Here is a 24401-nt window from a genome sequence, read left to right on the forward strand (position 1 = left end):
GACATTTTGGGTGGAATAATTCTTTGTCACAGGCGGCTGTCCTGTATACCGTACAGGCCCACGAGATGCCAGTAGCACCCTGCCCCTCAAGTGTGGCTGACAAAAATGTCTCTGGACATTGCCAAATGTCCCCTGGGGGGTGCAAAATCACCCCCAGTGGAGAACCACTTTCCTAGATGACCTCAAGAAAAAGCCCTCTAAAATTACCCAGTCAAAACTCAACTCATTTTTCCAAGCCAACTTAAATTTCGTCTTTTCGATGAAAATATGGATGCTTATCAACAAACAGATGCACAATTGTTTAACTTTACAAATAATCAAAAATCTGCACACTAAAACAAATGAGAGCCCGCAGTTTGCTTATCGGTTTGACAAAAGATTAAAAACAATGATAATGCCCATTGTTGATAAGGCTGCGGAGAAACTGGTACTGTCATATACTCCTGGTAGGAACAAACTGGTATAATGCTTTTGGGTGGCATTTACCAATAGGTCTTGCATTTTAAGATGATCATATCCTTTGACTCTGCCAATGTGAAGAGATAATCAGATAAGTATACAGACTAGAGTGTTCTATAACAGTAAAACTGAAAGCATTCTAAGTCCCTCAGTAGGAGACTGTTAGGTAAACAACAGTACATTCAGAATACTGTGCTTTCACACTCAACAATAGCCAAATTATGGAAAGACCTAAATGTCCATCAACTGACGAATGGATAAAGAAATTGTGGTTTATATACACAATGGAGTACTACGTGGCAATGAGAAAGAATGAAATATGGCCCTTTGTAGCAACATGGATGGAACTGGAGAGTGTGATGCTAAGTGAAATAAGCCATACAGAGAAAGACAGATACCATATGTTTTCACTCTTATGTGGATCCTGAGAAACTTAACAGAAACCCATGGGGGAGGGGAAGGAAAAAAAAAAAAAGGTTAGAGTGGGAGAGAGCCAAAGCATAAGAGACTCTTAAAAACTGAGAACAAACTGAGGGTTGATGGGGGGTGGGAGGGAGGGGTGGGTGGGTGACGGGTATTGAGGAGGGCACCTTTTGGGATGAGCACTGGGTGTTGTGTGGAAACCAATTTGACAGTAAACTTCATATATTGAAAAAATAAATAAATAAATAAATAAATAAAAAGAATGCTGTGCTTTCAAAAAGGATAAAGCAAAAAAAAAAAATAATGAATATAAATATATACGTGCAAGGTTTCAAAATAGTATATGCGCCATAATACCATTTTTATAAATTACACGTTTACATACCGTGATACACAGAAGAAAGACTCAATGAGTATTTGTCAAAATATTAACAAAATTTTTATCCTCAAATTACATTTTGAATGTATGAGAGGAACTGTTAAATCTTCTTTAACAATCTCTTGGAAAAGTCCAGCTTAACGAACTGTACTTTAAAATTTTCAGTTTACTTAAAGCAGACTTATACATTTATTTGCCACCTTTATTTCAGGCAAGTATCCTGAGTTGGAATATTCTGTTCTGAGCCATATTTTTGCCCTAGAGAAATCAACGGTAAAAAGGAAGTTTACAGAGAGAAATATATTTTTGTGCATGACAGCTTACCGGTGTGATGCATCCATGAATCATATTGAAAATATGTCCCTTGAAATCAAAGAAAACAATATGTTTATACAAAGAATGTGCCCCAAAGTTCCCCAATAAAGGAAAGTGTTTAATCAAAATATTTGTTGACAGCTGGTTAGTGCCGATTCTAAAGTAGAAAAGAAAATCAGTGTCATTGTAGTCTTTTGTTTTGTGTACAAGAGCCGAATATGCAAATTAGCCCAAAATGGAGACTCATTATCTGTTTTACACTTCAAGTGTGATTTTAAGCACTGTAGGTATATATACACACACACACATCCAGAATACACATATATCTCAACAAACCATGCACATCATCTGTTCAGAACTGAGAAACGCATGCATGCTTCTACAACATTAAATGGAAGGCAGATGGTAGGCACTGATCAACAGAAATAAAATAAAATCCTTCTAAATCCCACTCCCTCTAACATTCCTTCTAATTTTTTTCTTTAGAAAAATATCAAGCAGTTCTTCATTACTGTTGATTTGCAACTTCAAAATTACAATAGGCAATGCAAAAGAGGATTTCAGAGAGGGAAAAATGTCTTTTGGCACAGCCTCTCTTTCATAGACTTAGGCAAGAGATAACACTAACTTTGAAACTCATAGCATACTGTAGTTTTATCAGTATCTAATGTGTAAATTAGCTCTTTCTATAACTGGAGCTTTAGCTTTCAAAATACATAATTACTGATCATTTTAGTCTGCATCACATTTCTTTTGCAGGGTGAAAAGAACTAAAACAGCTGTTACATCCTAATAGCTTCCTAATGTGCACAGAATTTCTATGACTATTAGAAATTAAACCTACAGCTTCCTATCAGGCAGAACATACTCATGTGTATATATGACCCACATTATTTGGAAGAACAATTATTAACTTATGAAATTATAATTTGAAACATAATGAAGTAAGACTGTTCAGGAAAATATTACAGCTCTTAAATGGGGTCAAAGCCACCAGTCCACACCAATCAGTTCCCCCACCTTTCCTCACATCATCGATAATGTGCTTTGGGCTGAAGGGAGTCCAAGGGTACATGCGACCACCATTCTTTGCAGGGTTCGAGCCCTCTATTTTCATACTGGGAGATGAATTTTTAGAAGGTGAACCAAGTTTGGCACTCTGCCCAGAATTTCTGGCAGCAGACAAGCAATCTGGTTTCACTTCTGGTCCACTCTCCCCTGAGCCAACCTTGTATCCACAGAAAGCACCCTGGTCTAGGGAACTTGTGCCATTTATAAAGATCACTGAGAAAGCTCTGATGGTTTTATTAACCATGGGGCTTGTACATATAGTCCTCTTTGAGCATATTTTCTGTGGAAAGAAATATTACAAAAACTAGTTTCCTAGTATCTCTTTCTAACATTGAGGAAAAAACAGCAATGTTAAAAGGATTTTTCCAGAAAAACAGATTATTATTCAGGCAACTTCCTTCAGGAATGTTAGAAGGCTAAAGAGATTCAACAAGATAGCTGATGAGCAACTACTACCAAAGGAATATACAGTGAGGTCCAGGAACTACAATAAAAAATAATTAGAGGGGCGCCTGGGTGGCTCAGTCGGTTAAGCGGCCGACTTCGGTTCAGGTCACGATCTCGCGGTCTGTGAGTTCGAGCCCCGCGTCGGGCTCTGTGCTGACAGCTCGGAGCCTGGAGCCTGTTTCCGATTCTGTGTCTCCCTCTCTCTCTGCCCCTCCCCCGTTCATGCTCTCTCTCTGTCTCAAAAATAAATAAACGTTTAAAAAAAAAATTAAAACAAAAAAATAATAATAATAATTAGAGAGGCATACAACATATATTATGTAATTAATGTCTGAATTGGGTGATTTAAGCTATAAATGTTAAAAGGTCAGAGCAATCACTGCCAGGCCGTGTGGGGTGATGTGTTGATATGCACAGGCCTAACTCCCCACTGAGACTATTATTAACTACTTGACCAATATCTTCTTTATGTTACCATTTCCAAAGTAAACAAGAGTAAAAATGGTTATATAATTCACAAATAAATCTGTGTTTAAGTTTTTTTTCCGATCTCCAAGATCTCAGATCTAGGTGTCCTTCCCTCTTCTTGATCTTTCAAAAAGCAAAGTCAGGGGCGCCTGGGTGGCGCAGTCGGTTAAGCGTCCGACTTCAGCCAGGTCACGATCTCGCGGTCCGTGAGTTCGAGCCCCGCGTCAGGCTCTGGGCTGATGGCTCAGAGCCTGGAGCCTGTTTCCGATTCTGTGTCTCCCTCTCTCTCTGCCCCTCCCCCGTTCATGCTATGTCTCTCTGTCCCAAAAATAAATAAAAAACGTTGAAAAAAAAAAAAAAAAAAAAAAAAAAAGCAAAGTCAGTGAAGCTTTACTCCATTGATACCATGCTCTTATTCATTCTGGAAGCTGTGCTGGAGGTCCTGGAAACTCTTTCCCACCATTTCCATTAATTCCTGGTTTCCTATTCCCGTCCCACAGCTCACCTATGCTGGAGGCTCCTCACTCATATTAAGAAGCCCAGAGTCCCAGATGGCTTTGTATTCTATTCCCTCCTTGCGTTCTACTTGATAAACCCATAATCCCATGCCAAGTCGCACAGTACCTGGCCTCCCGGTTCAGGATTTCCTAAATTCCATAAATAAGTGTTGGGAACACTGCAGTACCAAAACAGATTCCAAAAGAAGATCTCAAACAGGAAAGCTGATTTCCTAATGTCCATTTCTTTACATGCAGCACATACTCAGCAACGAAATACTTATGAAAATGTATTCTTTTTCTAAGCAAAAGACACACTGACTCAAATTCTGGATCCAAAACAGGAACTTTTTCTCTGCTTCTTGGGAATTTTTACTCTTTTCTGAATATTATTTGTGAAAATTAACCTAATTTACAGTTCTCCCCAGGGAGTCTTCTAATCTCATTGAAAGACATTTAAAGAAAGAAAGAAAGAAAGAAAGAAAGAAAGAAAGAAAGAAAGAAAGAAAGAAAGAAACTTTAAATAAAACCAAGTCCCAGATACCTGAAACAGTTATACAAGGTCACATAAAGAGAGAAGGACTGTCATTCATGTACATGTCTCTGAACTTAGGGAGGTATGGGAAGATAGAGGGTAAACAGACAATTTTGACTGATGAGACAAAAATAAGGCATTTTTAATAAGAACCAAGGATGAAGCTACAGAAGCAGAAGGACCAAATGATGAAGAGTCTTGAGAAGAGAATTCAGGTTTGGCCAAGTCCAGTGCAGACTCTGACTTCGGCAAGTGTCCTGCATACACAGAACATCCTTTCTCCATTTGTCTGCTGGCTCAATCCCTTGGTCCTTTATGACTCAGTTCAAATCCTGTCTTCAGTAGGAACCCCTATAATGATGCTCTTGCATACCCTATATATTCCTTTATCATTGCACCTATCGTATTTTACTTTGTCAGTCCTTGGAAGGAGAGCAAAAACTGTGTCTAGTTCATCCATTTATGCCTGACACCTAGACTAAGTGCCTGCAATACAGCAGGTATTCAGTAAATGTTTGTTAGATGAATGTCTACACGAATAAATCCTGTAAGTAACAGAGCAGTGCTGAGGAGAGTGAAAGCATGAGAAAAAAGATTTTTGATGCTCAACCAGAGAGGTACTATCTGAACTTAATCCTGGACCTAACTGCTTGGGGAGCAACTATTAGTGCCACCAAATATAGTTCCCGCCCTTCCAGAATGAAAAACAGACAACGGCTGTTTGTGACAATAACAACAGGTCATTAGTATTATTAACATCATCTTATGCAATAGGCTTATTAAAAGGCAGTAATTTATATTCTAAAATTATAAAATAAAATGCAAAAGAAAAGGACAACCCTGTTCTGTTTTCTCATATTCCAATTCCTCTACTGAACACACAACAGTTCAACGTGTTATTACTCTTTAAACAAAACAAGCAAAAAAAGCCTGGATGTGATTTAATAACTTAAGCACAAACAGTCATGTCTCCAAGGTCTTACTGAACAAAACACAGTGGTTTTTTTTTTTTTTCTTTTGGCCTAATAAGAGGACTGTAAGTGAAAATAATAAATAGAAAATTTCTAAACTTAAAAAAAAAAGTAATTCAAGAGAGAATCTATAATATATGAAGTATGTTTCTAAATACACTGGACGCAAAGCCAATCAGGAGTTAAGAATATCAGGCTCCCTATTGTAATAATAAAGGCTACAATGATCTTATTGGGAACTAAGGGGCCAGGGAATTCAAAGCTCTATTGACAAACTGACAATAAAGGATTGCTACACTCCCTTTGGCACATTTTAAAAGAGAAAACTTCCCCAACTGTTCATCATCATCCTCATCCTCATCCACATCGTCAGTGGCCTTGTAGTCTGGGTGGCTATGACCCCCATGAGCAGAACAGAATGCGGCCACACCGGGCCCTGTCTTTCGGCATTCCTGGAAACTGCTGCTGCCCCAGAGGCAGCAAGAGCTTCTTCGGGGATTCATGTCTCCTCCTGCGCTAAACCAGAGCTATTTCTTTACCTCATATCCTACAAAGGCAATGTAGGGCCCTGATGTTAACTACAGTCAGATGGGACCTGCAAATTTAGCTTCCCTAAGGCTCAGCTTCCTCGTTTGTAAAATTAGATAGTTAGCGGTATTTTCTCTCGTAGAGCTACCGTGAGGATACACAAGGTAATGACGCGGCTGGCCCAGAGAACATGCTCCTTCACTGTTAGACTGTCCCTTCCTGTCTCTCCCGAGGTCCTGTAATCCTGTCTCTCTTTTCTTCATCCTCCTTTCTTTTGCTCCCCGATTCCTTATAACTACTTAATGGATCTATCTCCTTTGAGTTACTCTTTTATTTCTTTCAAAATTCCAAAGGAAGATTAAAAAAAAACCCACCTTATTTGTATGAAACTGACAAATGTACTACAGAAGCCCACATAGCTGCTATACTTTGCAGATGATGGGTCAAGAGCTGGCTGCTATCTACAGACTTCACACATAATGTTTCATGTGAGTTGAAAGACTTAAATCGTACAAATAGTTTCACATGTTATTTCACAAATATTTCACATATTATTTCATAAGTCATAGACTTCAGAACAATCTATGTATAAATATGGTTTTATTTAAAAAACAAAAAACAAAAAAGCAATTTCAACCTCTTTGGCCTCAAGTAAAATTGTTATGATTTAGTGACACCATGTGGCTGCACTTTGCTTTGCATTCTCAGAAGAAAATGTTCCTGCGTGCAGGTTTGCTCTATACTAGTTCAATTATGACGTCAAAGTTGTAGGTACAATTCACACTAAGTATGCACTAAAATGTTTCCTTTTTTAAAAGTGAAACTATTCCTTTCTTCCCTACATCTGGATAAGGCGTTGCTTGAATTCTGAAGATGCCAATCACATAAAGAAATAAAGCCTCAGCATAATCCTAGCTACAATTCTAAAGCATCCTGGTGAACCAATGAGTAAGTGCCTTCCTTGAAAAGTAAAGGAATGTATCAGTGCCCAGTTACAGAAGCAGGGGAAAACAAGAGAGAAAAGAAAGAAGACATGCAGCTTTTGTATAATGTTAACATGGTTGGGAAAGAATGCTTCCATAAATAGCAATGTTTATTTTCTCATTTGTTTTATGTCCTGTAGATCTATAGCACTCTGTGGGTACCATAATCTAATGAAGATGGGTAAAAAAAAAAAAAAAAAAAAATACTGCACCTAATGATGGCAGAGATGAGGAGGGACCTGGAATGTATGGTAGCAATAAAAGAGATTAAAGTGTCCTATGTGAAAAAACAGTGCAGTTTTAGTATCCCTCTAATGAGGCCTCCTACAGTAGACCAGTTACTCCTGAATAACAGTCAATGTACACCAAAGAAAGGCTAACTATCTAAAACAATGACCAGAAAATATCACTCCTTTCATCTCAAAGAATACCCGCCTCCCTGCTCAGGCCTTCTCTGACCACCTTTTTAAAATACCCTCCCCAACACCTCCCCTGGACCCCGGTCACTATCACAGTACCATCTTCACAACACTTAAAATGACTTGATGCATTATCACTTGTTGATGTTGGTTTCTCCCAAATTCCATGACAGCAGAAACCATGGCAGTCTTCTGCAGGTGTTATGGCCTCGGTATCAAGTACAGTGCAGAGCACAAAGTAGAGCTTACTGCAGAATGAGTAAGTGATGAATGAGTGAATGAACGAACGAACTGATAAATAAATGAAGAAAAATCTATTTTCTTAGCTGGTGAAGCATGCCTGAATTTCTTGTTGTAAGTGAAAGTAGAACAATTCTAGTGAGATATTTATCATCATTTATGGCCTTTAATGTGACCACTGAGACCAGAAGACAGGCCGGCAGATGCTCTATAACATCCTTTCTTTTTTCCAGGACACATTTGGCACTTTATAATATCAAAAGGAGGGAAGGGAAACTACAATAATTACAACACTTTCAGCAATAGACAAAGAAATCAGTGAAACAGAGTGGAGAATATGCTAGAATTTAGCATATGATAAGTATGACTGTTCATATTCATGTGGTAAGGAACAATTATTAAATAAATGGTCTTAGTCAACTGACTATTCCTACTGAAAATACACACAAAAAATATTCTGGCTGAATTAAATATCTAAAGACAAAAATAACAAATAGTAGAAAAAGTTTATAAAAATATAATATTCTTTAATGCTAGAATGAGAAACACCTTTTCTAAACATGATAGCAGACCACCAGGGATCATAAAAAAGATTAACAGATTAGACTACTTAATGTATATACATATGTATGTATGCAGGTATGTATGTATTTTTTGGACTTCATTTTTTAAAAAGTGAAACTCTATATGGCAAAAAGTACCAGTGAAACTCTAAAAACTAAAAACAAATTGTACATGACAGGCAAAAGGATGGCATATGTGTGTGTGTGTATACATAGATATCTCAATGTGTATACGTCAATATATCAGAATAAGTTCTCCCAAGACAGAAAAAGATAATTGTGTCAGAAGAAAAATATGCAGAAGACAAAAACAGGCTTTTCATAAATGAGAAAGAACAATGGCCATTATTAAAAACTATTCTACCTCATTGATGATAAAAGAAATCTAAATTAAAGTAAGTTGTTGCTTTTTTTTTTTTAATAAATCAAGGCTCACAATGGCAAAATGTTGACAAGCTTACGTTGGTAAGGACTCAAAGAAACAGCACTTTCATGTGTTATTGGTAGAAATTGGGTACACCTTTACCAGAGGGCAAGCTTTATCAGTATTTAAAATATGTCCTACATTATAATTTTATAATAAAAATGTCATGAACAAGACATTCCCATTTCTTGTACTTAAAAACAAAAGGGGCCATTTGCAACTATGTGGATGGAACTGGAGGGTATTATGCTAAGTGAAATTAGTCAGATAAAGACAAAAATCATATGACTTCACTCATATGAGGACTTTATGAGACAAAACAGATGAACATAAGGGAAGGGAAACAAAAATAATATAAAAACAGGGAGGGGGACAAAACATAAGAGACTCATAAATATGGAGAACAAACTGAGAGTTACTGGAGGGGTTGTGGGAGAGGGGATGGGCTAAATGGGTAAGGGGCACTAAGGAATCTACTCCTGAAATCATTGTTGCACTATATGCTAACTAATTTGGATGTAAATTTAAAAAAAAATTTTTTTTAACGTTTATTTATTTTTGAGACAGAGCATGAATGGGGGAGGGTCAGAGAAAGAGGGAGACACAGAATCTGAAGCAGGCTCCAGGCTCTGAGCTGTCAGCATAGAGCCCGACAAGGGGCTCGAACCCACGGACCGTGAGATCATGACCTGAGCCGAAGTCGGATGCTTAACCGACTGAGCCACCCAGGCGCCCCATTTGGATGTAAACTTTAAAAAATAAAAAATTAAATTAAAATAATAAAAAAATAAAATAAAATTACAAAAAAAAAGGGGGGATGCCTGGGTGGCTCAGTCAGCTGAGCACCTGACTCCTGATTTCATCTCAGGTCATGATCTCACGGTCACGGGATTGAGCCCCGAGTTGAGCTCTGCACTGAGCATGGAGCCTGCTTGGAATTCTCTCTCCTCCTTTCTCTCTGACTTTCCCTTGCTCACAGGCATGTGCGCGTGCTCTCTCTCTCAAAATAAATAAATAAACTCTTAAAAAAAAAAAAAGAAGAAGAAGAAGAAGAAGAAGAAGAAGAAGAAGAAGAAGACGACGACGACGACGACGACAGAAGCCCCGTTTTGTGTTAACTGAGGTCATCCCTCTGGTGCCACATTCCTGTCAAGCCACACCCTTCTCAATACTCTTTCTGGCCTCATCTTCAGTCACTGCTCCTCCTGACTCCTCCCGTGTCTCTGACCAGCCCAGCCCGTACAGAAAACACACCTGCCTTCTAGTCTTTTCTTCTCTCTCTTCACAGGCATACCTGGGGGACGGTGCTTGCAGGCCTGCTATTCCTTCCCTCAACTCCCAGGTGTGGCCCCAGGATCACCTTGGTAATTCCAGCTACTAGCTGCCTGCAGGCTCTAAAATCCACCTCTACCCATTCACACCCACATTCTCAAGTCCTCTCCTATTTTAGCACTGTTGTATGGCTGCCAAATTATTAGCACCATGTTGAGAAACAGCCAGAAAGTTTTTTAAAGCACTCCATATTTGCCACTCCTTATTAGTGTTTTTTGCTCAGTCCTTGGCTCCAGCATCTAGGAAAGATGTGGAAGGGCTTGAAGAGAGCTTACTAGATAGCCAAGACAAGGTAAAGGTTGGAGAATTTATGGGTAGAGCAGAAATTGCCTTTTCCTGAGAAAGAGGAAGCTGGTAAGACATAACGTGGTTCTGAGTGCATCTGAAAGATTATACTAACGTGGACAAGTCAATTTTCTTCATCCCTAGGTGGGGGCTGAGCAGGGGGAGTTATTAGTCTAGACTTTGGCTCTAGAGAACAGTCCCCACTTAATCTATAGCACATTCCTAAAAAAGGGCCCAGAAGACAGAGCAGATCATTCCCTCCACTCACTATTATGGTTGGAATAATCACTCTGACTTTGAAGCCTGACATTATCCTTATTGCCACTAGATAAACTCTACTACCTTGACGAAGTGAAGTGCTGCTAACTGAACTACATTCCACATGATATATATAAATGGCAAATTTTATGCCATATATATTCTGTTATAATAAAACATGTTTTACCAAAATGAAAATACATTAAATCCGTTAGAAACACACCAATACGCAGGTTATGAGGTAAAGCAAACCATTTAAGGCATGTTTTGGACTGCTATGTATGGACTGGCAATATGGAAAAGTGTTAAGAAGACTAGGCTCCTGAGGTCAGGAACAGTTTCCTCATAGTGAGAGCCCCCATGGCCAAAGAGGATGGCAAGAACGAATCTCTTTCTCTGAAGGTCAAACACCAGTTGAGAGCCTCAAAAATTAGAAAAATAAATAAATAAATAAATAAATAAATGCAATTTAAAAATAATAAAAATAATAAAAACAAAAACAATAAAAATAAAAACCACTACTGACCGAGCCTCTCCTTTGGGCCAAGCACTGTACTCAATGTTTGTACATATGCCGTGTCATCTAACTCCCCACAGCAGACCTCATAAATGGTGTTGTGATATTCCTGTTTTTTTGCTGGTGTAGAAAACTAGGGCTTGGAGAAGCACAGCTTAACAAAGATCACCATGCCAGTATTCAGTGAAACCAGAATGTAAGAAGAGCTCTATCTAGCTCCACAGCCCATGGTTTCTATGACACAGCACTGATTTCCGTGCAATCCAGCCAAGACTCAGAGAGAGCCAGTTAGTCTCACACTCCCCAACTCACAGTCTCCTCTTCTGTGCATATAGTTGATGTAATCTTTCATCAACACCTCGTACCCATATCCTTCAGGATTAACCTCAAAATTCAGTTTCCTGATGAAAAACAGGAAGTTACCTCTGCAAACAGTACAGAACCACGTACCACTCCAAGACCTTTCAAGCACTAATATATATTTTAACAAATACGTGGATAAAAAGTGCCAATGAATGTATATACATATTAATGCTGAATCAATTCTCTTCATTACGCAGTCAGGGCCTTGACCCCACGAAACCTGTGCTAACATTTATAGAGTACCTACTGCATACGAAGTCACAGCCTGAGTACCATGCAAGAATACTGAAAGATTAGAATCCATACTCCTTGCTTCCAAGACTTTGTAATTTTAGTATCAGAGGCAAGACAAATACTCAAAGGACACCGAAAAACAAAGGTGATGTACAAATGTGCAAATTAACTAAATAACGCAAAGTAATTTATACGTACCCAGTAATGTTCCTGGAAGATGTGTATTTAGAAAATTGTTTAGACAGTCAACAAATGAGTGTGAAGATAAGAAACACCAAGTATAAGACATCCTTGGATAATCAACTGAGACTTAGTCTTAGGTTCATTTTTAAAGGCTACCAAAATTCCAGTCTATTACAAAAGGCAGTTTATAAAGGAATGTAGTAATTAACATGTAAAAGTGGTTATAAATCTTTTTAAATTTATTTCTTAACTACTATGGATATCAAGATTCTTTCCTTGTCTTGTTATCACCATCTCTAACACTATCTTTGCTCAGTTTTTCTTGACCAGGGCTGGGAACTGGCTATACCAAGACAAAAACCAGCATCATGAATACAGCCAAGCTCTACAACACATAAAAGCTACATCAATAAAAAGCAAGGCCACACAGAAGAGACTAAATAAGGAAAGGGGAGTATAAGTAATACCCATTAGTAAATAAGGTGAAGTATATTTTCTAAAAGCCAGAGATGGCAAATGAAGGCATAAATCTCCCTCCACACGGTGGGAATTTCCGAGGGGGTAAGGCATACAGCCTCTGTCATGGCTACTATTATATTCATGATGATTTGTTCTGGGAGTCCAGTTCCTCTTGTTTCAAATTAAATGCAACCCATACAGTCCTTCAGTCCACATCAGATGCTTTGGTTGCTATGTTGCTTACTTTTTAATCCAATACAACCATAATAACTTGAGTCAATGCAGACTCAATCTTCTCCTTCAAGTTGGGGCCCCTCTGTCACTCTCAAAGTATCCCTAGGCAGCTCTGAGACACAAAATCTTCACTCAATTTCTTGTCCTTCTTTTTTTAATCCATTCAAAACTCCTGATAAAAGAGCAACTGCCAGACCTGCAACACTTTAGTCTCTCTTTGGGGAAATGAAATTGATTTCCTTCATTTTTACACAAGAGGATCCCTGGGTAACAATATTGTGTCCAGTCATACCCATAAAAAAAAAAAAAACAAAAAAAAAACCATGCAACATTCTTTACTGTACCAGAAGGCGGAGAGCTTTTGTGGAGTTTCTTTGGTGGAGGTTAAGAATTCACCCTGATGCTGTTAGGTCCTAAGTTTATTAAGTATAAGGTTATCTTCTGACCTGGAGAGTAAGTGCTATTGGGCACCCCCATCTGCTCCAAATCAGTCAGCTGGGGTCATGATGAGGGTGGGGATGGGAGTGGGTAAGAGGCCAGAACCACATTGCTCCTGGTTTACACCCCCAAATACCTTTCCTTCTCTTCTTGCCACACCTGACTAAATGAACCAATCATTTTCTGCTTTTGATCTTTTGACTCTAAGATAAGGAATACCTGAGGGCAATTTCCAAAGGGAAAATTACAACAGAAAAGAAAAAAAAACAGCAGAACTTTGGGCACCACCTTTTCCAACACCCAAATTCATTAGTTGTATAGGTTTTACAGAATTCAGAAGGTTTAAAAGATGGCCTAAACCTAAAGGAAGAATATGAAATATTAGAACAGTAGCTCATCAACATTTTTTAAAAGCAACCTTCTATGGGATTACAATATGTAACAACAATAAGAACGAAGGTGCTCTAGTTGAAGGGAGAGTGTGAGCCTGGAGCCCCACCAGCTCAGCCTCCCCTGCTCCCAGCCCAAACCACTAGAAACACTTGGTTCTGTCAAACTCCACTGATAAGCACCAACCTAGAGAAAGAACACAGCTACTCAGAACATGCACACTAACATATAAAAATCTCCTCCTGGCTCTGAGGACTACCAAGGAAGCCTCCAGAAATATCTCCCATGGCTTTTGCGGGAAGAACACAACCCCTACCAATCACTCTGCTTTCAGTATATAGCATGGAGCTTAAAAAGCATCTCTACTTCTCAGTGTTCGCTCTCCCTTCTTGTTCTTATGGGCCTTCTTCCGAAGTCTGGCACAAAATACTGTGGATAAACAGTTCCGCAGTATACTCTAGAATCGAGATGCTTAATTTTCCATATTTTCTCTAAGTTTTTTACTTGGGATGCATTTAGTAGCTGATATCCTGAAAAAGTCTTCTTCCATGAGACAGAAAAAAATGTAGTCCATTTCTCAAAGTCCAAATCTCCTTAAATAAACATCAAAATCATTAATTAGCCATGAGAACTAACCTGCAGACACGGGCTGGAAAATATAATTTCTGCCAAGAACGACACAGATACTGCGAATGATCAATCACTCTGATCCAATCAAGTTCATCCATTGACACTTCAATGAAGTATGAGTAAGACCTATGAATCAAAAGGAAAAAGGCAGAAAAAACCATATTAAAATAACAAAACCACATTATACTTTAATAAAACGTTAAAGGGTACAAAAACTACAGTATTCACTAATTACATTTTCTGCCTAATGGTCATATTATTCTCCATAACAATCAAATTCAGAAAATAATAACATCTGCACAGATCCCTGTATTGTAGCGTTCACCACAATGTATCGAGATTACCCCTCGGGCACGTCTGTATGTTTTAGTAGACCACAAGCTGCTTAAGAACAAGGATCACGCCATATTCATCTTCACATATTCGGGGTTTAGCACACTGTTTGGCACATATCTGGCACACAAGACATTTGCTCCTTTTCAAACAGAGCCAGCTACCTTGCTCCTACTACATCAGCAGATTAATAAACCCATGACAAGAGACAGGACAGAAAACAGACAAGTAAGAGGTATGCCTTCTCCTTCTGCCTTCCCTAGTCTGGGTGCTCAGCCCTATTCTCTCAGGAAAGCCAACTCAGAATGGTTCCCAGGAAAGGCCAGCTTATCTCCTGCTCCCTCCCAGTCTCCCACAATCCCACATATACATCCAGCCTGAGGAAAAATAAATGACATGGGTGAAGAGATAATGTGTGTTTCTTTGGGATACAACAAAGAATTTGGCAGCTAATAATCCAGCAGTAATGAAAACAGCCTATCACCCTCCCCTAGTCAGCTACCCTGGACCATTAGATGCTGGTCCCATGCTGAACCAATCTATATTCCCCTGTCATAAGCCAAATTTAAATTTGAGATGCAGTTATTACTTGTACTGTAATATCAACAGGAACAATCTCGGAAGATTTAGGTGACCATAAATGTCAGCCTGCAACCAACAGTTGTGACCAGAAAAGGTCAGCTTATTTTGTGTCATCCCCTCATTTTCTGCTGCCCCCTCATTCCCATTCATTTTATCGCTCGGTCTCAAACTGGTTATAACCTTTTATTGAACCTCTCTGGGTTATCAGGAATGCAGGATATAACTTTACAACACATGTCAGAATCTTTTGGGCTTAAGATTCTGCATTTTTCACCTTTGCTTAGAATGATAACCACTTCTGTGAGAACAGAACTGCTCTGTGGGAAAGTTAAGTCCCCCGTGAATGTAAAGCACATACTAAAACAAAGTGGCCCATAAATATTTAACATCATGGAAACGATAATAACTACTTTCAGTTTCAAACATACTAACCTTTTCTTTTATTATCTTTATACTAATTTCATTATTAATTAAATGAGTGAATATACGCAAAGATTTGAGAATAGTACTGATCACATAAAAGTAATGAAAGTGCTATATAAGTATTATTATTGTTATACTGTTATTATTAATCCAGAGACTCTTGGAAATGATATGTGAATTAGCTCCATTTTGCCAACTAAACATCATATTATATCCAACAAGATACATATCAGAAAATACATTCTTTTTTTTTTTTTTTGAGAGAGAGAAAGAGAGAGTGTGAGTGGAGTGGGGGGTGAGGGGGGGCGGGGAGGGGGGACGGAGGATCCAAAGCAGGCTGCACACTGACAGCAGAGACCCCAATGAGGGGACTGAACTCACGAACCGTGAGATCATGACCTGAGCTGGAGTCGGAGGCCTAACTGACTGAGCCACCCAGATTCCCCAGGAAATACATTCTTAATAAAAAAGAAACAGATGAAGATAACCTGGGGACCTTGAACACCTATGCCTATGGGAAACACTGACTCCTACCTCATAAAACTTCCTCATCTTTGGTTCAAATGGCTTAAAAGAGTGATGGCCAGTGGTGCTAAGAGAAATGAATTAATGTGCAAGATTTACAAGGTATCATCACCATTACTATCAAGTCCTCCATACCCAGGCTCAGTGGCATGAGTAGGGCCTAGGAGACTCTGTATAAATTTCTGGGTATGTAGGGTTTAGGTTAATGATGGGCAGTGATGAGAAAGACAGTTCTTGGTCACCTATACTGCTCTAGTACTTCTGAGCATCATGGCTGAACCCTAGAAACCACAGTGGGTGAAAGTGTCAGAGGTGCTAGAAGGAAGGCAGAATCTTGAAGCCACCACAAAACTGGGGGGTTCCTAGCCTGGAGCCCATCAAATTTTTTTCACAAACTTCCTTTGTTTTCAGGATGATTATTTATACATATACTAAAAGAGAACTTATTTTCTTCATTCATAGGGTAAAATGCATTTAAAAGGTTATAATCAAGTAAATAAGTAATGGTAACCCAGGTGGTGAAATACCAACCACTGAAAGTAATATTTTAGACGAGTATTTTTAAAGAGTAGAATGTTCACAACTACAAAGTGAAGTCAGCCTTCAGACATCGAATCTTCATTTTATAAAACTATACGGTTTTACAGGTTTTTGTTTTGTGTATGTACGTGTGCGTATAACTAGTTAAATATATACAAAGTTGGATAATTACATCTATACTAGATATATGCAAAGATTATTAATGGCTGGCAAATTACTAACAATTTCTATTTTCTTCTTTGTGCTTTTCTATATTTTCTATGTTTTCCATGATAAACACATATTCATTACTTTTATAAACAGAAAAAAAGCAAAAAATGTTTTTTTAAAAGGAATACAGCCTTTCACTCTTCTCCCAGAACTAAACTTCAGGAGAAATGGCAAAACAATCCCAAGGAAATAAAGCATCAAACTGTAAAACCAAAGGAGATGACCACAAAATGAGGCCAATTCAATCAAATATAATGTCATTTTCTGTCCAAGTCATGCTAATCACTCACCGGCTATCTCGGTCCCACAGGAGTATCCGTATGTGATTGATAATAGATGGCTGACCTAGCTTAATCTCAATGCCAGAACGGCAGTCATCATCAATTGGGTGCCTAGAAAATCCATGATCCAAATCATAATTTTGAGTATCACCATCTAATAAGGCAGACTTCAGCTCCCCTTTTACAACCTGGGCTCCATACTTCATAGTTGCAATATTTTCTTCTGGTACTACAATTAAAAATAGGAAAGCAAGGTTAATGGTTACTTAGTAAATTATTCTATATTGTAGGGAAAAAGACAAATTCTAACATTCTAGTTGATTCTATTATGTGCATTTAATCAAAAGTGGCAGAAACAAGTCTATAGAGATAGAAGACATGGAATGTCTACGAGGGTTAAGATACCACCTACCATTTAGATTTAATGACGCCAGCATAGCCACAAAGTGCCTAAGACTAGTGCTACGAGGAAGAAGCTGATAATAGTAGGAAAAAAAACAGGTACTAGGGCAAACAAACCAGCTCTGCAGAGTTCACTCTATTAGGAGCTTTAATTTACTATCTACAGGACAAAAATGCCATATAAGATGACCTGTACCCACCATCTGGACATATAAAAGCAAAGCAGAGAGGTCAGATATCTGATAAGACAACAGAAGAAGACACGTTCCAATACAGCGGAGATACTGGACACGAACCCTACACACAGACATGCTGAAGCAGTTAATCTAGCTAACAACAGTATGTTTAAAAGAAGATCTATTTTTACTTTAATTGAGATTTTTAAAAACGGAAATTCAGTCTGTCATCAAAATCATTATTATGGTTATAATTAAGCCCCCTCCCCTCTCCAACACTACTAGATTTATTAAGTGTCATTTGTTCCTGGAACTCTGAAGTCCTCTATGCAAAGGCTGCTTCACAGAGCTAGAGCGTGTTTTCTAGGTGCCGACATTCTGACTGACACTCTCTGCGGAAAGACAGGAGGCAGCATAAAGCAGATGTTGAGAGCCTGAGCTTCAAGGTCAGAGTTCAAATAGGGGCTACACCTTTAACGAGGCAAATGACTCTGGGGAAGTTACCTTCTCAGAACTTCAGTTTCTCAAGAAGGCAGTATCTAGACCCAGATGTTTTTGTTTATTTGTTGCAAGGATTAAATGAGATAATGTTTGTGAAGCACACAATAAGCTCTCTAAGAAAAAACATCATCATTATTATTATGAAACATATACTAAAAAACAGACAATAATAAGAGAACTAAGTAAGTTCACAGACTGTAAACAAATACTGAATTCTCACAGTACAAGTACATCTCAACTATGTGATTTGAATAGGGGAAAGTGTGAGCTTAATTAGACTCTTAGCGAAAGGGGGTTAATTCATCACTGCATATTTCTTCCAAAATGTGGGTTTTAAAAACATTTTTTGGGGCAGCTAGGGGGCTCAGTCAGTTGGGCATCTGACTTCAGCTCAGATCATGACCTTGCGGTTCGTGAGTTCGAGCCCTGCATGGGACTCTGCAGTGACAGCTTGGAGCCTGGAGCCTGCTTCAGATTCTGTGTCTCCCTCTCTCTCTCAGTTCCTCCCCCACTTGCACTATCTCTCTCTCTCTCTCTCTCTCTCAAAAATAAGATAAAAAAAATTTTTTTTAACATTTTTCAAATTAAGCCAGGTGAAGGGAGTGGCTCCAGAAGATAACAATAAATGCTGCTGACAGTGGGGACTGGACAGGTTTAGTTAACTTGCAAAAGTCTAAGGCAACTCAGAAAAAAACAAAAGAAAACAAAACCTAGTCAGGCTCAACCTTTTTTGTGATGAAGTGATACAGGTTTAGAATTTCCTGAGTTCTCTTAGTTCATGGTAATCATATATATGCATTCTTGTAGTCTGCTTCCAGGAGCCCTGCCTGCCACCTGCCTTGTAAGGGTTTCTGATAGGAAGACACACTTACCCCTCTCTCCAAACCCTTCCCAATAGGGTCGCCTGAGACTCAGAGGGAAGAAAACAGAGCCTGGTATGATTTTAAAAAAAAAAAGAAAGTTGGATTTAAAGTGAGAAAACCTAAGTCTAAGACTCAGGCTCTACTCCCCACTCCCCCTGAGTGAGGCCTGTCAGTCTCTATGGATCGGTTTTCTCATCTACAAATAATGCTGTGCCCAACCCACTCACTGGATTACTGTAAAGATCATACTACAAATAAGATATGCTACAGGATCATGGGAAGTGTAAAGCATTCAAACAGTCAAAAAACCCTTACCGAGGACTCAATCTGTACCAGGTACCCTGGAATGCCTCAGAAAGGAAGACAGAGATGGGCCCTGCCCTCCTGATGCCTCCAACCAAGAAATGGAGCTTTTCATAAAGCAAGCAAAAACTTCCAATCTCCACTTTTCAGTGCTAATAATGCGTAACACTGGGTAAAAAGAGGTATTTTCTCCCTTACTGCTCAGTGTAAAATGGGGGGGGGGGGGTCTGAAGCCCGTTGCTACAGACCACTGGAACCCATCTCCACCAGTTCTGCCACCACCAGTCAAGACCAAGCCAAGAAGGGGGGAACTCAAGCTTTCCAACTTAGAAATGGCTGCCACCCTTTGACTTTCTCTAAACACAAGCATCTTCTTCTCTAAAATTTATCAAGCTCGCAACAACACACTAGGCATAAGGGTTTCAAGTGACTGTAACTAAAAGTCTAAAATGGAAATGAAAGTGCTACTGCAAGTCTAAAGTCTTCTTCTGAAGTTTATTTCAAGGGCGCTTGAGAACTTTTCTAACTGTTCTTGACACAGATTCCCTGAAAGTATCTTTCACTTTAAAATGGAGAACACTTACACAAGTGGCAAGCCTCTCATGGTGACCATAATCGGAGTATCTCACGGGATAAAAACACAACCCCCAAGTATTTGTGCGTGTCTATGTGCACGTGCGCACACCTGCACACACGCACAAGACCCACAGTTAAAGGTAAGAAGAAAAGTGACCATAAATGTATTCTTACTGCCTAATATCTATCAGTCGAGAAAAGAGCTCTCAAAAAATATAGGGTGTTAGAGATTAAACACATAGCAGGTAACAACAGTTTTCTTAACATTTGTGATTTTTGATACACTGTACAAACATGAAGAAAAAAAATAAGCTTTGAATTTCCACAGGTAGGCAGAAACAAGCCAAGTATTAGAAAGAAAAGCTAAGGAGAAATGGAGTAGGACCTGCTGCTAGCAACACAGTGCCAAAATCTGAGTGGTTCTAGGTTAATTATCTTGTGTTTTTCTTTAGTTGTGTTATGTTCTTACTCCTCCTTTATTGAACTTTCTATTACATCTAGGCTGAGATAGCTGTCCACCCCTGATGGGTCATTTGGAGCCATACCTGGTTCTCTGCCCACTGCAATCTCTTTACCTAATTCTGTGCCGCAATCATCTTCTACTCCCCAACCTGAAAACCCTGAAAAAAATGTGTGGCTCCTCCCTTCCAACACATGTGGCACTACACGTGGCCTTCTTGACAACTCTTGTCTTCCCTTGACTCGCCCCATTATCTCCACTCTCTGCAGGCCTCCTTTCCACATTTAACAGTACTGGTGCTCAAACACACCAAACACAAAACAGAGATAGAAAATAACCCCGGCAGGAGACTTTACCGAAGAGCACCGGCCTCCTGAGTCAGAGCAGCACTGGTTCCAGCTCAGGCATTGATTTCACTCAGTAACTTTAGGCAAGTTACTTATAAAGATCACAGAATGAAAACTTCTAAGAGCCGAATGGGACCTTCATCCTATTTATTTAAAGAAAAAAATTTCTAAGCTGCCTTCTGTGTGCTGGACTGTGCTGGACTCAGAAGCTCACCATCTAATACAGACAAGTGTATATCAGACATGAAATGCCTCCACAGAAGAACACTCAGGAGAGATTCTTTGTGAACCCCCCTAGTTTACAGATGAAGATACTACGAACTATAGAAGATAAATAAAAGAGGAGTCAAAGGGTTGTGAAAGTATTAAAGGTTCACTGCTGTTATTATAGCCTATATGTGACAGGTGAGACATTTTGAAATCTAGTCTAGAAGCAAGGGATGGATCCATTCAGTCACTCATTTACTGTGAAAAGTCTAGATTTGGGCACTGTGCTAGGTGCTGGAAAAACAGAGGTGAAAGGCATAATTACAGTCCTCAGGAAGCTCAGTCTTGTAGGAATCTAGGCAAGAAAAGCAAGAGGGGCAAGCTTTCTCCATCTGAGTTACTGGAAACTATAAGAAGGGCTACGTGGTACCATATACCTACAGCACAGATTTAAACACACACACATATTTACATATCAACCAATAATTTAACTTAGCAGTCCTATGAACAGACTGACTTTTACTAAATAAAGAAATTTTGAGAATGGAAGTTGTGATAAGCTCCCTGCTATAAACATGAAGAAGCAATATATTACTGTACCTTTTCTCAAAGTCTAAAACCTAAGACATGCAATACAAAGTACAACTCAGCCCAAACAGAAAAAGCACTAACTTTCAAGGTAGAAAGGGCTCCATAAGACAAAACTAAGCATTAAAGGAATGGTTTGAGTGCTAGTAGTTCAAATACCCTAAGGGGGGGAAAATAATTTCATTAAAAATTAATTCCTTTTCCCCAGGTGTATGTATAAAACTAGTCAAAACCACCTTCTCAGGAAGACTAACCATCAATGGTAAATTAAAAGCATCCTTTGGGTACACCCCCCCCTTTTTTTAAGGAGGAAAAAATTGCTGCAATTTGGTTAAAATCCCCAGGATATACAGTTTTAAGTGTACAACTTTCCAGAAACTAATATTAATAAACTCCAAGTAAGACCATTAGTATCTGTGCTGCCCCTAGTCCAGAATAGAACCTCTCCACAGTTCATGAAAAGTCCCCAAAGACACAGAAACTATACCCTGGGAAAACAATGACACAAACAAATTTGGTCAATAGTTTCAAAATAAGCAGAACTATTGTTCCAGAACAGCCCAGGAACAGTTCTCAAATTTTAGACCCTTTTTTCCTAACAGTGAAGAAATGTGATAAAACAATATGTTTGGATAACATTTACCTAGAAAATAACCTATATTTTTAGTATCTGATAGGAAAGTGATATGCATCCTTAGTATTGATAGTATTGATTTTGCTATCCATATAGTTAAAAAGTCTGAAAAACAGCCTGCTATTTTTTCATTTCTCAAGTTCACAAATTAGATAAAAGATTCCCAAACATTTGTATAATCTCTTCCTTGAGACCCCACTGAATTATTCCAGAATGAAGAATTTAATACTTATGAGTAGTTAAGTACAGTAAATATATCATTCCAGAACTGAGTAGTCCCTTTCATGGTGATTTCATGGGTTTATTATAACCCATGTCTAATACCTATACTTATCAGTTGGTCAATCCTAAGCTATCATTAACTACGTGAAATGTCCAAAGCATCTCCCTCCCACAAAAATGTACCAAACCTATCCTAACAGCAAATCCAGTTACAGGGTCTTCCCAACACCTCAAACCAAAGCCAGGGCAAGAAGGGGAAAAAAGAAACTTACACAAGAGGATCTGACAATGAGAACTTAGAAAGTCTAAAATTATATTACTTATCTTGTTATCTCTCCCCCGTCCACCCTCCCACACTTTATTCCAAGGCTGACCCTCAACTAGGACCACTCTCTAGCACCTCCAATCTCCACCCGGACCTCCCTCGACCTATTCCCTCTGGCTACCAAACTATTTCTCGACTGCCTTTCACTCCAATTTACACACTGGACGGTCAACACATGGTACTTACTATCTTTTCAAACCTATGGCCTAATTCCCCCCGTTTAGTCAAGCTTCTGCCCAGACTACTCAGCAACCCACCACAATTTATACCCCAAGGTTTTCTCTCAATTCTTGTTCTTCTTATATCTCAGCATCACTGGACACCTGTGACCACCCTCTCCTTATAAAAGTTCTCTCCTCTGTCGGCTTCTGTAACCCTACCCCGTTTTCTTCCTACTTAATTCTTCCTTCTCTACCTTTAGCCCCTTGGCTAAAGCTCTTCTCCAAGTCTCAGACTTTGATCTTCACTTCTTTCTCTACACTCTAGCCCAGGTTTCAACTCTTTCTTCACCAGTTCTGATTGCTTCCTAAACTCCAGTAGCATGCTTGCACTGCCATTAGTCATTTCTCCTTGAGTTCATGCACCAAATGTCTCCTATATGGTATAGAATATGTTAAAGGGTACAAAGATTAACAGGCCTTACAAAGATCATCTCTGCCTTCAAGGACCAAAGACAAACAAAAAATTTTAAAACAATGTGACCAGTGTGATAATTCCTACAGAGACACATAAAGATGAGGAGGAATACAAATAATGATAATATAAACAATCATCCTTGATTGAGCTTACAGATGTTATTTGCACGCATTATTTTTTTTTTAATGTTTATTGATTGATTGATTGAGAGGGACAGACAGTATGCAAGCAGGGGAGGGGCAGAGAGAGAGGGAGAGAGAGAATCCCAAGCAGGCTGCGCACCAAGAGTGGAGCCTAACATGGGGCTCCATCTCACAACTGCAAGATTCATGACCTGAGCCAAAATCAAGTGTCCAATCGCTTAACCGAATGAGCCACCCAGGCATCCCTGCACACGTTATTTCAATTAATTCTCATAACAATATAAGGAAATGTTAAAACCAAAGGTAAAATTCCTTATGTAACTTAATACCAGGTCACACAACTAGTAAGTGACTCATTCCGGATTTGAGGTCAAACTTGTCTGGCTCCAAAGCCAGTGCTTTTTTTTCTGTGCCCAATGAAAAGGAATCTAAATCTGATGGGTCAGGAGAGAAGTCCAGACTAAGGACACCTATTTAGGATCAGTCAGTTTTCAAGAGAATGTCTGAGCCATGGTCAAGGAAAAGATCACTCAGGGAAATGACTAACATGAGACAGAACTCAGAGTACTAAGATGTTCCAGAAACCCTCAAACTCAGTAAGTCTAAAAACAAGCTCAGCATCTTTGGAGAACTACCACATTTCATCAATTCTAAGACAGAGTTTTTCAAATTTTAACATTTCTGAAGTTGAGACACAGACATGATGGTATGTCATGGTTTAACTGGCAATACTGTTTCCTTTCTTAGTGGTACATAACACAATGGGACCTCAAAACTTCTGGTTTCTTAGCTTTGATAAAATATGGTTAACTTCCTCCTAAACTTAATCCTCAGATTTAAATCCCTTAAATCACCAAGATCTGATTTTTTAGAATACAAAATTTCCATCTTCCCTACTACCACTCTAGTTTATCAACCTTACACAAGTCAGACACCTACCCAGCTGGTCTCCCTGAATCGTTTTTCACTATTTCAAATCAACAAGTATTACATCATGGATCAATCTTTCAAGACCACCACCATACTCAGGTCTTTCTTCCTCTTGAAAATTACCTTCTGGTTGTGTATAAGCCAGATTC

The 24401-nt window shown here is 38.9% G+C and overlaps 1 protein-coding gene across 3 annotated transcripts in view; it reads right to left on the bottom strand.

Moving 5' to 3' along the window:
• Positions 1-24401, bottom strand: part of BTBD9 (BTB domain containing 9) — a 417943-nt gene that overhangs the window by 348532 nt on the left and 45010 nt on the right. For all 3 annotated transcript variants that reach the window (XM_058733797.1, XM_058733798.1, XM_058733799.1), the window contains exons 5-6: positions 16949-17168; positions 14052-14171 (exon numbers count right to left, since the gene is read on the bottom strand). In XM_058733797.1, the coding sequence (XP_058589780.1) occupies positions 14052-14171; positions 16949-17168 (340 nt within the window). The remainder of the gene's footprint in view (positions 1-14051; positions 14172-16948; positions 17169-24401) is intronic.

The sequence above is a fragment of the Neofelis nebulosa genome, chromosome 6 (assembly GCF_028018385.1).
Source record: "Neofelis nebulosa isolate mNeoNeb1 chromosome 6, mNeoNeb1.pri, whole genome shotgun sequence".
NCBI classification, from domain to species: domain Eukaryota; kingdom Metazoa; phylum Chordata; class Mammalia; order Carnivora; family Felidae; genus Neofelis; species Neofelis nebulosa.